The sequence below is a fragment of the Belonocnema kinseyi genome, chromosome 9, assembly GCF_010883055.1.
Source record: "Belonocnema kinseyi isolate 2016_QV_RU_SX_M_011 chromosome 9, B_treatae_v1, whole genome shotgun sequence".
NCBI classification, from domain to species: Eukaryota; Metazoa; Arthropoda; class Insecta; order Hymenoptera; family Cynipidae; genus Belonocnema; species Belonocnema kinseyi.
The window spans coordinates 56,805,843-56,821,672 of record NC_046665.1 but is presented as its reverse complement, the minus strand read 5'-3'; the positions used below and the strand labels follow the sequence as shown (position 1 = coordinate 56,821,672).

General features: G+C 26.5%; 1 protein-coding gene across 1 annotated transcript; it reads left to right on the top strand.

Annotated features, from left to right (window-relative positions):
• Positions 1-5,973: 5,973 nt before the first annotated feature.
• On the top strand, positions 5,974-15,668 carry LOC117179936. The gene is made up of 5 exons (XM_033372166.1): positions 5,974-6,168; positions 6,260-6,553; positions 8,982-9,080; positions 14,440-15,394; positions 15,649-15,668. Exons 2-4 carry the CDS (start codon positions 6,302-6,304, stop codon positions 14,620-14,622), a joined length of 534 nt encoding a protein of 177 aa, XP_033228057.1. The 5' UTR covers positions 5,974-6,168; positions 6,260-6,301; the 3' UTR covers positions 14,623-15,394; positions 15,649-15,668.
• Positions 15,669-15,830: the final 162 nt, after the last annotated feature.

Sequence of the window (15,830 nt, the reverse complement as noted above, 5' to 3'; positions counted from 1 at the left end):
CATTCAAGAGTAAACAAAGTCTCATTATGGTGTAATGTTATTTATTTTATTCTAAAACCGTAACTGTTTCGACTATAAGAGAAACTCAAAATGTATTATTCGACATCGTTCTTCGACCCTATGTTGAAGAAAGAATTCATCAGTAAATGCGATGCATTATTTATAAGAAATCCTGATGCGTTGGTGCTTTTGTACGTCGTATTTTTCACATTCTCTGACAAGCTTCTCAAGTAGTGCGGGTCAAAAATAAAAAATTCTGAAATTCGAAATCGATACAGGGTATAAAAGTAGCGTGTTGAAACAGCGCAACAGTGAGGTGAAATAAAAAAAAACAAGGTTCAAAATAACTTTTAGAAGGCAATTCTCGATCGATTTTGGATTTTTCTAAAAATTATATACTTAGCTTTGAAGAAATTTATGTGGCCCGATTTTTACATTTTTGATTGTTTACATATTTATGTTAATGTGAATATCGAAAAAAGCTGGTTTTTGGTTTATCCTTTTTCTCTACATGGACAAGTTTTTTCTATATTCAGAATGACTGGAGTAGACGCACAGGGGTGTTTAAAAGCGAAAACAATTATTATCTATTTCAACAAATTTTTGTAAATAAATAGAATTAACAAATAGTCTACATTATGGATTTTTCGTTTTCAAAGTACGTTTTTTCGATTGAATGACTTGCTTTTATTCACAAAATAATACTCGATCATAGAAGTTTGTAATCCAATTTTTTTTTTTTGATTTGATAAACAAACTATAAAACAAAGGCCCAGTGTGGATGTATAAAGACAGAAATCATTTGTTTTTTTGCTCTATTTAAACAACTATTTCTTGTTTTAACTGTTTTTAAAATTAAGAAAGAATTTTAATTGGTAAATTTCCATGGCGCTTGTTTATACAATTTGCTAGAAAATAATTAAAAATATAGAAGAAGAAATTTTCATCACTAACCATCGCTGATTACACTATTGAAGGAAAATTAGGAGAAACCCTATTTCTTTCTGTCTTTGAATGTCCATACTGTGCATTTTTAATGTAAGTTGTTTATAAAATAGATAAAAAATTATGAATTGAAAGTTTTTATTATTTAACATCACTGCAAGCATAATTTTAACAAAATTAAGAGAAAAGTTTATTTCTCTATATGTCTACATTTTTTTTTTGTTTGAATTGGTCAAAAATATTATATTGCAAATTTTCATTATTAAAAATCACTGAAAACAAGTTTTCACCAAATTTATCGGAAAGACTATTTCTCTCTGCCTTTAAATGTCTTCGTTGGATATTTGTTTATATAATTTGTTTATAAAAGTAATTGAAAATTTCTTATTTCAAATCTTCACCATTAAACCTCACTGAGAACATCATTTTAACAAACGTAAGAAAAAAAATATTTCTCTCTACCTTTAAATGTCCACACTGGGAATTTGTTTGTATAATTTGTTTACAAAATTAATGAAAAAATGTGGTTAGCAGATTCTTATGATCGAGTACATCAAGTCAATAAAATAAAGTAATTAAAACCCAAAAATATACTTTGAAAAAGAAAAATCCATTAAGAAATTATTTGTTAATTTAATTTATTTATAACAAATAACGTCAGGTAATAATGTGTTTGGCTTTCAAACGTCCCTGTTTAAAAGTTTAAACAAAAAAATTAATAAATAAAAATAGGGTCGTATAAATTTCTTTAAATCTTAATAATTAATTTTTGCAAGAAATCAAAAATCGGTGAAAAATTGCTTTCTACAAGCTATTTTGTACCTCGTTTTCTTAGTACATGCCACTGTACGGCGGTAAGCTGCGCTCGCAAATGATATTAAAAAAAAAAATTTGTTTGCTTTTTAGATAGGAAAAAATAAAAATGAACTTTACAGAAGCATATTTTAAACAATCTCTTTCTTTTTGTGAATATATTTCGCCAGAAGGGGGGAGGGGCTGATATCAAAACATTATTGAACCAAATTTTTAATTTGATAGACCTTCCCATAAGCTTCTTGTTCTAATTAAAAACAAAACTTTTACAATATTATTTTTAAAACGATTCTTGTTAAGTTTCACTTATTATTTGTTCATGACTAGAAAGTCGAAACAAAACTAATGATTTAAGAAAAAAGCAACTTTCCTGCATTACTCGAAGAAAAGATAGTTATAAACAATTATCGATTGTTTAAATAAGCATGTTTGTTAACTTGCATTGATTATTGTCTCTCTAAGTGATAACTAAACAAAAATTTTAAGAGTTTAGAAAATACTGCAACTTCTTAGCACTTATCTAAAAGAAGATATTTATAAACAATTATGATTTGTTTGAGCAACCATTTATGTTCACTTGAATTATTTCTTACTATACTAAGTAAAAAGTGGCAATAATAATGTTAATTAAGAAGAAGAATTATTAAAGAAGAAGATCGTTATAAACAATTAAAATTTGTATAAGTAATTATTTTTGATTAATTCAATTAATTATTAAAATTACCTTGAGTGAAAAGTAGACAAATAGCTGAAAATTTTAAGAAAACCTGCAACCTTTTAGCATTATTTAAATTAATTATAATTATTAATAATGAAGTGTTGAATTAATTAATGAATTTAACTATAATTAATTATTGCACTGACTTTAATTAAAAATTGGTTAAAAAGTAAATTTTTTTGGAAGAAACCTTGACTTTCTATCTCTATTCTAAGAGAAAATTGCTAAAAACAATAATAAATTGTTTTAACAATATATTTAAACATCTAATTATCAGTATAAGGTAGTGTCTCATCTATTAGAATAACAAATTATATGCTGTAATTCTTTCTTTAAAAATAGTGTTTGAATAACATAGGTAAAACATCTAACTGTGAAGTAATTGTTTTACTTTGGAAGAAGGAATGAACTAAAGTTGACCTAAATCTTTTGAGAGAATCTTTTCTCTACATTCAAGGCAATCAATTTTCGACCGTGGACTTAGAAATTGCAGCTAAAGGATAATGGAATTCCCTTGTCCGCACCATCCATAAGCTTCCTTTTCCCAGCTTTTACCCTCCAATTCTTCCTTGAACGCTTTCAGTGTCGATCATTCAAAAGCAGACTTTTCTTTGGTTAGCTTCAGAAAGCTCTGATTTTCCCCAGGCATGCGCAAAAGAAAATTCTTCTCATAATTAAAAAAATTTAACTCATGAAATTTCAAAATTTGGTTAAATTTCTTTATTATTTGACATTTTTAAGCCAAAAAGACGATTTTTTAAAGTACATTTTCGGCCAAGAGATATGACTTTTTTACCATAAAAGATCAACGTCAATCAACATTTAATTGAAAGGAACTAATTTTTAGAAAAACAGTTTAATTCGCCTGTTGCTTTAAAATTAATCTTTTATCATAGAAACGTCATCTTCCTTAATTAAAGATTTAACATTTTTGTTGAAAGTTTTTTTTTTCAATCTAAAAATTCAAATGTTTCATTTTTGGTTAAAAATAAATTATACTATTTGGTAAAAATTCATTTATTTCTGTTGACATATCTTTTTCTTGGTTCGAAAACTAATCTTGTTTCTTTAAAAATTTTCTATTTGTTTCAGGATTCTACTATTTGGTTAAAAATAGGTCGATTCAATTTTTTGTTCAAGATATATTTTTTGTTTTGTAGAAAATGCAACTAATGGGTTTAAAATTATGTAACCCTTTTTTTGATCATTTATGTATGTAAATAATTGGGAATTCGTATCTTGCCAGAAAATTAACCTTTTTACATTCTCATCATTTATGATTGAGAAAGTATTAGAATTGTCGGTAATTTGACATCACACTTTTTCAACGGATCTCCACGTTTCGAGACCCCCTGAATCCGAAAATCAGGTTTTCACGATAACGTCTGTCTGCCTGTCTGCCTGTCTGTCCGTCCGTCCGTCCGTAAACACGATAACTCTCGAAAAAATGAACGAATCAAATCCATCTTTGGCACACTTTTTCTAGGTCCTAAAAGAAAGGACGAGTTCGTTAACCAGCCATTTTTGATAAAAATTCAAAAAGTGAGCGCATTTTGAAAATTTTTAAGACCACTTTTTTCTGAATTTGAAAATTCTATGTACGGATATTTATAGTATTGAAAAAGCAAACAATTTATCCTAATGACTTTTTTCGATAAAAAGAAAATTCTCAGAGTTATAGGGCTTTCAATATTTTTTTAATCAACCGAAAATCAAAATTTGAAGCCGAAAAACGCACGATATGAAAACAAAAAACAGGAGGAGAAAAAGGAGAGGAGAAAAACATTTCTTTTTGAAATCCCTACAAGATTATCATAACCAATTTTTAAATTTTCTTCAAAAATCGAAAATTCAAATTTTTCTTTGAACAAAAAATAATGGAAAATAAAAAATTCCATTTTGTGGACAAACTATGTAGGGTACAAAAAAAGATGAATTAACAAAAATGGTTATCCCAAAAAAGATCTACAATTTCGTCAAGAATCACTTCTTGATAGGACGCGTTCTTGATAGGACTGTTTTAACTATCTTTGACAAAATTAATCTTTCTGTCTTGAGTATTTTGTTGACATTTTTTTTTGTTTTACTCTCAATTTCAACTATTTGGTTGTTAATGCAAATAAGTGGTTAAAAAACTACTTTTTTGTGTGTTAAAAATCGTCTTTTTGTGTTTAAAAATCGATCATTTGTGTTAAAAATCTATTTTTACATTTTAAGTTAAAATTGATAAACCATTGGACTTTAAGCTTGAAAATTATTCTCCTTTGGTTAAGGATTCAACTATTTTGAAGAAGATGCATTTTTCTTTATAAAAAATCATAATTTTGAAAGAAAATTTTATTATTTAGTTCAAAATTAATTTTTGAACTAAGATCTCGGAAACCTTGTACCAAAATCATTGGTATCAAAGTTGCAGGCATTGGGCCACGCCCCTTTATTCTCAGCTCTCGAATTCTATCCTTTTAGAGAACAGAGTCCGAGACTTTAAATCGCGTAAAAGTTGTAGCTCTAAACTCACGCGCTTCCGTGAATTAATCTCTTGAAATTTCTCTCCGTGTATATGATCTATTTTGTAGAAAAACCCTGTTGCTTTATTAAAAAATTAATATTTATTTAAATATTTGGGAAAAATTAAACTTTTTGGTGAACTATTATGTTTATGGGTTAAAAAGTGAACTGCTGTGGAGATAATGCCTTTGATTGGATTGAAAATTTAATAGTTTACAAAAAAATTTTTAGGTAAAAAACTATTCTCTTGGTGGAAAATTTAATATTTTGGTTGGCAATTCAACTACTTGGTTAAAAATTCCATTTTTTTTAAATGAAAATTCAACTTTATGGTAGCCAGTTCAACTACTTTCTATAGTTTTTTCTTAATGTTCACTCCTTCAGGTGAACATTTACATTTTTTTAAACATTCTTTTTTTGTTGTTCTTAAGATTAATTTTTTCTCCGAAACTTCGACTGTTCGATTTTTTGTTGCAAATTTATTCTTTGTATGTCGAAAAATCAACTATTGGGAAGAAAATTCATATATTTTGTTGAAAATTTATTTCCTTCATTCTATATAATCTATTTTGTCAAAATTTCTTCTTTTTTAATCAAACAGGTTGAAAAGTTGTCTCTTGCTAGAAAATTAATCTTTTATGTCTTGCATGACATCTTATAATATTCCATCTTTTATGAAAAGTCTTCGAAAAATTCTTCTTTTTGGCTTAAAAATTGAACTGTTTGGTTAAAAGTTCAACTATTTTGATCAATTAATTTTTTTCCATTGAAGTTAAATTATATGGTTGGTTATGCCACTCATTGGTAAACAATACTTTTGTTGTTTGAAATAAAAATAGCCAAAAAATTGTCACATAGTGTATAGATGGCCCGTTATTAATATAATACAAAAATGTTTAAAAAAATTAAAACCTAAGACCGTTTAAAAAACAATTGAATCTAAACAAATAGTGTCTGAACATAGTTCCAAATTCTATAATCAAAACATCGCACCTTTCATGCAAGGCACCGTGACAGCTTTATAACGTAACCTCATATATTGATGGAAAAATTACGATGTTAAATTAAAGTTTAATTAAAGTATCTATTGTCATCAGATCTTAGACCAAAATATAAAAATCAGCATTGATATAAAAAAAAATCACTGAACGTTTGCGTTTAGCGTACTCAGCAGGTTTTTCATGGTTAGTCATTAATTGATAAATTAATAATTTAGTCTTTTTTATATCAAATGAATTCTTCATAATATTATGAGGTAATTAATTTTCAACACAGGTACCAAATATCAGATGTTTTTTGTCGCCTCTCTGATTTAATATGGAAGCTATAAAAGACTACATAGATTGTATAAACTTTCATTGGATAGTTGTAGTAGCCACCGGAATGTATACACATATAAGGCAAATTTGCATTATCGGCTTGTGTTTTGACGATGACAATATTCCACCTTTTGATCCGTCCTATGCATCTGTCCTATTTATTTTCTCCGTTTTGTGTCTACTTGCGGAGTACAAACTTTGGCCACGATCCTTAAAAGAACCTCCTATCCAGTTATTGGTGATTTACGAGGTAAACATATTTCTTGTTCTTCTAGTTAATCAAAGACATTTTGAAAATTGAGTCGGCTGAAAGATTCTAAAAAATAAATATCCCGTTAGTGTAAAATTCCCGTAAAAATGTTCGAAATAGAGAATTCCCGACAGTTTTTAATATTACTGAATTTAAAATTTCTACAATAATTAAATTACTAACCATGCGTTATTTCCAAAAAAGATAATTTAAAAAATAGAAATTACTCGAAATTATAAAATTGTCGAAATAGAAAAATTCCCGCATAATAAGGTTTTCAGGGACGCGTACAAAATCCATAAAAATAATTATTTATTTAACAAAAATATAATAATAAAACATGTTTAACAAAGAAAAATATTTTAATATTTAAAGGTTTTTAGAGTTATTTTTTGAATTTAAAATACGAATAATTGAAAAAAATTTGTTTAAAAAATATTATTATAATTAAAATTTGTTATAAATAAAATAAATTTTTAGATGAATCTGTACTGAATTAAATTCTATGAAGTTTGATTGGAATATGTTATAAGGTTCGACAAAAACTTAGGGATGCATTTTTTTGTAATTGAGGGGCAGTTTTTAAATTAATTTTTGATACTATTTTCATAGATTTATTGGTATTTTTAATTCAAATAATTATTTTAACAAAAACAACGTTAAAAAATTGCGCTTATACAAATATTAGATTATGGTATTTTTAATGAATAAATAATTTTTTAGAAAATTAATTTTTTAATTGCTTCAATTTTTCAAATTTCGTATTCAGATATTTTATAATTCGGCAATTTTATTATTCAGGAACATTTAAATTCGGTAATATTATAAACTTTTCGGGAATTTTATTATTTGTGGATTTTCCAATTCAAGATTTTTATATTTTGGCAATTTTATTATTCGGGAATTTTCCGAATTGGGAATTTCATATTTCGGGATTTTTCAGTCATCCCGATTCCTGAACAGTTTATAATATTACTGAATAATAAATTTTCAGACTGGAAATTCCCGATTTTAAACAATTAAATAAATGTTCTCCAATAAATATGATTTATTTATTTATTAACAATAAAATATTCAAACGATAATTTAAAAATTAAACATTTAAAACAACATTTCTGTTAAATGATTCCATTACTGTATTTTAAATAAAAAATAGGATTGAATAAAAAATAATTCTCTAATTGTTGTAATTTAAAAATGTTATGATACCCCGCATTTTAGTGTCGGATATTTTATACTTCGGCAATTCCCTGTAGATATTTTTCAAATTCGGTAATATTATAGAATGTCGAGAATTTTCAATTTTCTTGATATTATAAACTTTTCGGGAATTGTTTCATTTATGGATTTCTCAATTTGGGATTTTTATACTGCAGTCAGTTATTGATTCAATAAAAAGCAATGATGAAATATTTTCAGCCAAAACAATTATAATTTCAATGTATTTAAAAAAATTATTGCCTGAATTTGAAATCTCAATTAATTGAAAACTTCTTCTCAATTCAAAAGAACAATCCAAGAACAAGATTTTCATTGCAGGGGCCATAATTATTTAAAAAATACTATGCACATTGAAAAAAACTTGTATGGAGAAACTTTTTTTGAAATTGTTATCATTTTGAAATTTGAATGCATAAATAATTTGAATACTATTTAGAATTCTGCAATTTTTGGTGGCAAATTGAATTATTCGGTAATATTATAAATAAACGAGAATTTGTTATTTAACCAATTTTTATTTTTGTAATTTTACAAACGGTTCGGTAATTTTTTTATTTTAGGAATTTTATAATTTGTGATTTTCATGCTTTAATCATCTTATAATTTCGAGTATTTTAATGTCTGGAATTTTATTTTTCGGAATTTTTTAGTCTTTCCAATTAAATTTCCGACAGAAAATTGCAAAATTGTAAAATATTTGGTACTGCAAGATTTCCGAATCTAAAAATTTATCGAATACAAGCATGTAAAAATATTTTCTTCAATAAATCATATTTATTTATTAAAAAGACAATAACGAAATATTTTGAAGATAAAAGGTTTTTTGGATTTTAATATTATTTCGTATATTTTTTTGTCGGGAATTTTACAATTTTATTTAGTAATTTTAATCATTCGCCCCATTATGTACTATTATTTGCAATTTTTTAGGGAAGTATATATACCTGTTTTACTTTTCGAGTGAAATGAAAATTAAAAATTTTTTAACACACTTCTAAGGTGCAATATCAATCATTAATAGTGTCATAAATTCGATTAAAAACATTAAGAACAGAATTTCGAATAGTTGCTCCCGATCCAGGTGCCATTCTCATTCCTTCAACTAGAAACAGATGAAATGATTTTCCGGAATTTTTAAAATCCACAAAGACAGTACTTTAATTAGTATTATTAAATTAAAAATTCCAGTGAATTTTTTTGATTTCAGATGTTGGTGTCAGCATTAGTAACAAATTTGGCAACGAGGGCAATTTGGATTCCACTTTTGCATGCTATTTGGTGCATGACACAAGAATCAAGCAGATGGGTAAGTTATTCATTTCAATTGAATATTTCATATTATAATGAATACTTTTAAGATAAGTAAAAGGAATTTCCTTACAAATTTATTACATATTATTTTCAAGTTTTAAAGATTTTAAAACATGTCGAAGAACAATTTGCAAAATCTTAAGACAATAATTTTAATGTTGCATGACTTTTACAAATTTTGAAAAAACTTGAAAATATTTACAAAATATTTAAGAGTTTCGAAAAAGTTCGAAAATTATTCAAATCGTCATTTTTGTAACAAAATGCAGATTAAAAAAAAACTTCGAACAAAATAAGCTTCTTAAGAATTTGGAAAATTTCCAGGATAATAAAACATTTTTCTGAAGAATACTGGGAAATTTTTAATGACTTTTTTTATGAATTTGAAGAGAAAATTGAAAAAGATTTATCAAAACTTTAAATAATTTCCTAAAACTTAAAAACAGAATGTAGAGTAAACAGGGGTATAGCCGACACTCCTCTAGTGAACGACACTGTGCAATGATAATGCTTTTATTAGAATTTCAAAGATATAAAATCGATACTTGTAAATGAATAAATATTCTATAATCTATGTAATTTGTATTTCAATACTTATTCAGTACAAAATTACTGAAGGACATGTTGACACTATAAAAATTAGTCATGTCGTTAATTTGAAAGTGCCCTGAAAGTTAGAAGAAAATTAAAATTTAGGACATTTAAATAGGACAACAATCCAATGTAAAATCCTTTTTTAACGTCCAATAATCAAATTGATGAAAAGAATTCCTGAAAAAAAATCAAGAATCTAACGAACAAATTTGGTCAACCACCACAAATTGTTCCCTTTGGAATTTGAAAAAAGGAACACTTCTCTCCCCTCCTTTCCCCCTAAAAAATAAAAAAAATAAAAGAAAACTATTCATCCTTACTTTGGACGAAAATAAAAAGGAGGAAAGAAAAATGAGAAGGCAACCGACCAAATCCCCTTCCTTCTCTTTTTTATTTCTTTCGTCCTCCCTATTCTCGCCATTTTTAATTCACAATAAAAAACATAAAAATATATACATAATAATCACCAACGTTTCGGCAATCACACAGCACCCTTATCAAGGAAAAAAAATATATATGATATGAAATAATATAAATATAAAAATAAAATGAAATAAAATAAAAATAAAACAAAGAAAAATAAGTATAAATAAAATAAAATAGAAATAAAAAAAATAAAATTAGAAAAAAATGCAAATGAAAATAAAATTTGTTGCCAGCAGGAACAGCACACTTGCTACGATGCCACGATGGTTGTTAGATTCTTGATTTTATTTTCAGGAATTCTTTTCATCAGTTAGAAGAAAAGGTATTTCTTATTTTGTAGTACTTTCAGAGGTTAGATGATTATATTTAGTAATATCATTCAATAAATATTAGTTTCAAATTTGAGTAGATTTGATATATTTGAAATATTCTTTTCATACCTTCAAAACCAGTGAACGACACCCAATAGAAGGAAGTTTTTAGGGTATAATACGCATTTTTTATTCATGTCCGTGTTGCTATGATTGCTATTTGCTTTCCTTATTTCTATGCCATCGCCATTCAAGAGTCTTTAATGTTCAATATCTTTTTAATTGATTTTGGATTTCCGAACCTCAAAAATCAATCAACGACACCCCCGAATGAATTTGACAAATTCGTGAACTGATGAAATAAACATAACCACACAATATCGAAGGTATTCCTTTTCGCCAAAAACTCAGTCTTTTCTTTAAAAAACCTCCATAATTATACAAAATAATGTTCCTTATTATCTAAAGAAACTAAATTGCATAATATTTCTTACAAATAACTTTGTAATTTCTTAATTAACAATCAATAGCGGTGTCGTTCACTGAATGTAAGGTGTCGTTCACTGAATTTTAATAAATTAACTTTAAATAAGTATAACAATAGTTTCGCAAAGAATAATTACTCGTATGTTACTGGGTACTATCTGAAAACGGAAAAAATCTGCCGTTTCACATCAATTCATCTTCGTTACCAAAAAATAAGCATATAAATTAATATTCTCCTTTTTCTAGATTTTTTTTTAAATGTCGGTAATACCCATGTTTACCCTAGAAGATTTTAAATAAAACTTTTTAAATTTCGCACAATAGGGTTGTTTCACGATTTTAGATAAAATAATTTTTTTAATAAATAAATTTAATCGGAACCGAAGCTGCGTTATAATTTATTTTTCTGTTGAGTCGTTCAACAGAAAATAATTATTAAAAATTGAAGGCGGTAAAACACTTATTCAAATTGGTGTCACGTGAATGTCACGTGACTCAGACATTCTCATAATTATCTATCATGTGACGATGTGGCTTTGATGAAAACCACGAAAAATAACGAAACTCATAGTAAAGAGGTTAGGCCACGGCCTGCTGTTAATTCTGACTATTTTGATTTGATAGCTTTATTTGTTAAGATTTATGTGAAAAAAAAAGTTATCCTATTATAATATTTGGATTAAGAGTCAGTAGTATGTTATTATTAACACATTTAAAAATTGTACATATTTACGAATTTTTCCGTAAACATAACTACATTGAAGTACTTTTTCAATGAATTCTTTATACGTACCATATATCTATTTTCGGTAGATTTGCGCTGTTGGCTTTTGCGAAATCCTCCTTTGACATTTTTGTAAACAATATTTTGCGACTTCTATTTTCGATGTGCACATAACCAAAAAAAACATCGGCACGCAAAAGAGATTTGACAATCACTGACACATGAGCTGTGATTGGTAGAAAATCCGACCCCTTTGACGTCAAAGGGGCCCTCCAATCGAAATCTTCATGGAAAATTCATATTTCAACATTGAATTAAAAATAGTAAAAAATATGTAAAAAACATTTTATGGACGCTTTAAAATTAGAATTTTATATACTATAAGATCCATTTATTGGGAAAATTATATCTTACTTTGGAAACAACCCTATTAGAATATTTTTACATAAATGACGAGTAAGTCTAAGATACATTTTTTTTAATTTGACAGTCTTCTTAAACTTACAAAGATTTCATAAAACTTAAAATGTTTCTAAAAATGTAGATTTTTTTCAAGATTTAAAGTTAATTTTGAAATATTTTTCACATTTTTTTTTAAATCGTACAATTTTAAAAGATATTTAGAAGTTTTGAGAAAGTTTTCAAAATAATTAAAAATATGACCAAATTTGAAACCAAAAATTTAAAAGCTTTTAAAGAGTTTTGAAGGATTTCAAGAAAATAAAAAAAAAGTTCTGAAAATTCCTGGGTATATTTAAAATGATTTTTGCTTAAATCACACATGCAAGGTTTTAAGAAAAAGAATTTACTTGAAGAGATTTTCCGTACAATTTTTTTTGGCTAGATAGTTTTTTAACACATGTATCTATAATAAAAAATGTTTTTCAATTTTCTCAAGAATCTTAAGAAAATTATATTTATACGACCAGAAAAACTCCTTGTTTTATTTTTAATTTAAACTCTACTTCCTTTTAATGTTTCTTAGGTTTTGTGTAAACATTATTTTTCTCCTGAAGTTATAATTTATTTCAAATTTTGTTTCTTTTTTTGATCGGTAGAAATTTAATCTTTTTTGGTTGAAAATTAAACTGTTTGGGTAAAAATTAACTTCATTGGTTAAGAATCAATTATTTTGTGGAAAATTCTATTCATTGGATGAATTCAACTCTTTCTAAATAAAAATTAAATCCCTTTTTTAGTTAAAATGTTAATTATTTTAATTTTTGTTGAAAATTCAACTTTAGCAAAAGTTGAACTACTTAGTTAAAAAAGAACTTTTTGGTTTAAAGATTCATTATTATAGTCAAAATGTCATCTCCTTGTTTCAAAAATTAATTATTTTTAATCAAATATTAATCTTTTTCAGGAAAATTCGTCTTTTTTGCACGCATTGAGCTGTTTTTATGTAAAATTAAAATCATTTTTCATTAAAATATCAATATTATGTTCTTCTGTTCGGAATTAATATTTCATGATTGAAAATTTAACTGTTTTATTAAGAGTTTAACTAGTTTCTTCAAAATTGAATTTTTTGAAAATTCTTCATTTTAAGTTCAGTATTTCGATGGAAATTCTTTTTTGTGGTAGAAAATAATACTTGTCGGTGGAAAATTAATCTTTTTGATTGAAAATGAATATGTATAGTTGAGGATTAAACTATTTTGTTGAAAATTGATGATTTTTGGATTTTAAGGTGAAAATTCAACTATTTAATTCAAAATTTACTTGTTGAATGCAATTAAGATTTGACGTATCCGAAATCTTAAAAAGCTTTTCGATTTTAGCTAAGAATCTTAGTAAAAACATAATTATATCATTTATAAATTAATTACACAAGTACTCTTGAAGAATAATTATTTATCAGAAATTTTTATTTCCTATAAAATTAATCTTTCCTAAAATCGAAAAACTGATGCTAGTGTTGCTAATTTATGCTATTGTTTTTAAATAAAATATAGCATGCCACAAGTGCCCAAATATTTTCAAAAATGAGTGTATTGAATTGAATAGTAAAGAAATTCTAATAAATACTCAGATGAGAGGATTTTTTTATAATCTCATTTTTTAATTGTGTCGCTTGTGAACATGACATAAGGACCTAACTATCAATCTTAACAGCTTATGACGGATGACAATTTTTTGGATAGAAAGAAAAACCTCAATTAAAAAGAAAAATGAGAAATGGGATTTTTGATCACCACGTAAGGCTCTTTTTTTAGCGCGTACAAACCTATGCTTTGAGCTCAATAGCTGAACTCAATAGCTAAAATGAAAATTCTGATTTTTTCCTAAATTGAAAGTTGGATTTTTTATTGACCCTTAAATTTAAAAAAGTGTGGCCATTGAGTGAATTAAAAATCACTCCCCGTTTTTCCGAACTCTAATAATATTATTAAATCAAAAATTTGTTGTTTTGATTTAGCAAATTGAAAATTCGATTTTTTATCTTCTTCCAAATTTGAAACGAAAACGTGCGTCTCGAACGAAAAAAAAAAACCTGTCTCTACATTTTCTCGGAAGTCGATACCATTTTCCAATGAAACCTTTAAAGTTAAGTTTCGTACCAATTTATCTCAAAAGTTCTGTGCCATTCTTCTTTTAAATTGAAAACTTGATTTTTGAGAACGGTTTTGTCTTTGTATAAGTTTTAAATCAATCGGAAATTCTTGTGATGCTTATTTAAGAGATACATTGAATCCGTAACTCCGTTCCGACACAGGTCGCTGATGAATCTCTGTAGCAATCACCCCAGGCGAAGAGCTGAACAACGTCATGGTATCAAAATATGTATTATTAATTGAATTATTTTTCAGTTAACGTGGTTGAATACAGTGATGGGTCTTGACCGCTACTCTCTTCTCCACTCAGTAGCACTTTATATGGAAAAAGACATGGCAGCAATTTACACAGCTTTTTGCTTATCAGTTTTGTCTTTCGTTTGGATGCTGGATGCGACGGAATCACTGGATGGGATACTTGATATGTGGACCAAGTAGTAATGTATTTCACAAGAAGGGAAAATGAACAATAATTAGAATTAGAGTTCTTTTTACGCCTCGGACTCATTTGAAAAATTCAAAATAGTGTCAATGTAACATTAAAATGGGGCTAAGCGGTGCATGTGGGGAAAAGCGGCACGCTTTTGTTTCTGCAATTCTGAATGTGATATTTACTTCTTCTTGGTAAACATTTTATTATAGGTAATTTGGAAAAAATGGTAAAACTTGAATTGTAAAACTTCGCTTCGTCCCAACTTACGGTAGCATACATTTTGAAAAGTAATAGCAAAATAGTGTCATGCAATTTTTTAAATTTTAAATGGAGGCAATAAGTATATTTGGATAATTAGTTGTCGATTTTTCGTTATAATATGTGACCAAAATATCCCTAAAAACAAAGTATTAAATTTATCGATTCAGAATTTTATGTTTTTTTTGTAATTTAATTATTTCGTCAAGTTTGCTTTTGTTTTGAAATTTGAATAAATAAGGACATTCGTAACCGATTTAAAAGTTTTATGACTAAAGTTATTCCTTTACCAAAATGGATAAAATAAATTAAACATTAAGTTTTTGTTTTATTTTTTTCTAATTCAGTCAATAGCTTTTATGGCAAAAACAATCGAGAAGAAAAGAATCTAGAGTTCAATGTAGTGGAAACAGAAAATTCCTGAAATTATAAAATTTTTGGAATATAAAGATTTGGGAAATATAATTACCGGACAATGTTTATAATATTACCGATTTTTTGAATTTCCAAATTTATAAAGTAAGGAAATTTCCTTTTAATAAATATTATTATTTACATTAAAAAAATATTTAAATATTTTTACAATGATCAATATATTTTTTTAAAATTTATTTTAAGTTTATAACAATTTTTTTTTTAAAATGGCGTAAAAATAAACGTTCTTCGATAAAAATATTCAATTATTGCATTTTAAATAAAAAAAATTATTATATTAATAATAATAATGATTATTATTATTTAAAAAACATTTCTGTGTTGAAATGTTGTCACAGGGTTAGAGATGGATTTTTATTTGATCATTATTGCACGGGGCTGTCCCGGTATATATCATCAGTCATGGACGTATTTTTAGAATGCAATCAAGTGATCTGATGAGAGCAGTCTGCCCAGACATATTGGACAAAGCCTGGTTTTACCCCATCATTGACGGACTGGGTTGCAGTCAAGTACACGA

Coding starts and splice junctions, on each gene's coding strand:
- LOC117179936 (XM_033372166.1), top strand. CDS start 6,302: ATGGAAGCTATAAAAGACTACATAGATTGTATAAACTTTCATTGGATA. Junction 6,554..8,981: donor AGTTATTGGTGATTTACGAG/GTAAACATATTT, acceptor TTTTGATTTCAG/ATGTTGGTGTCAGCATTAGT. Junction 9,081..14,439: donor CACAAGAATCAAGCAGATGG/GTAAGTTATTCA, acceptor ATTATTTTTCAG/TTAACGTGGTTGAATACAGT.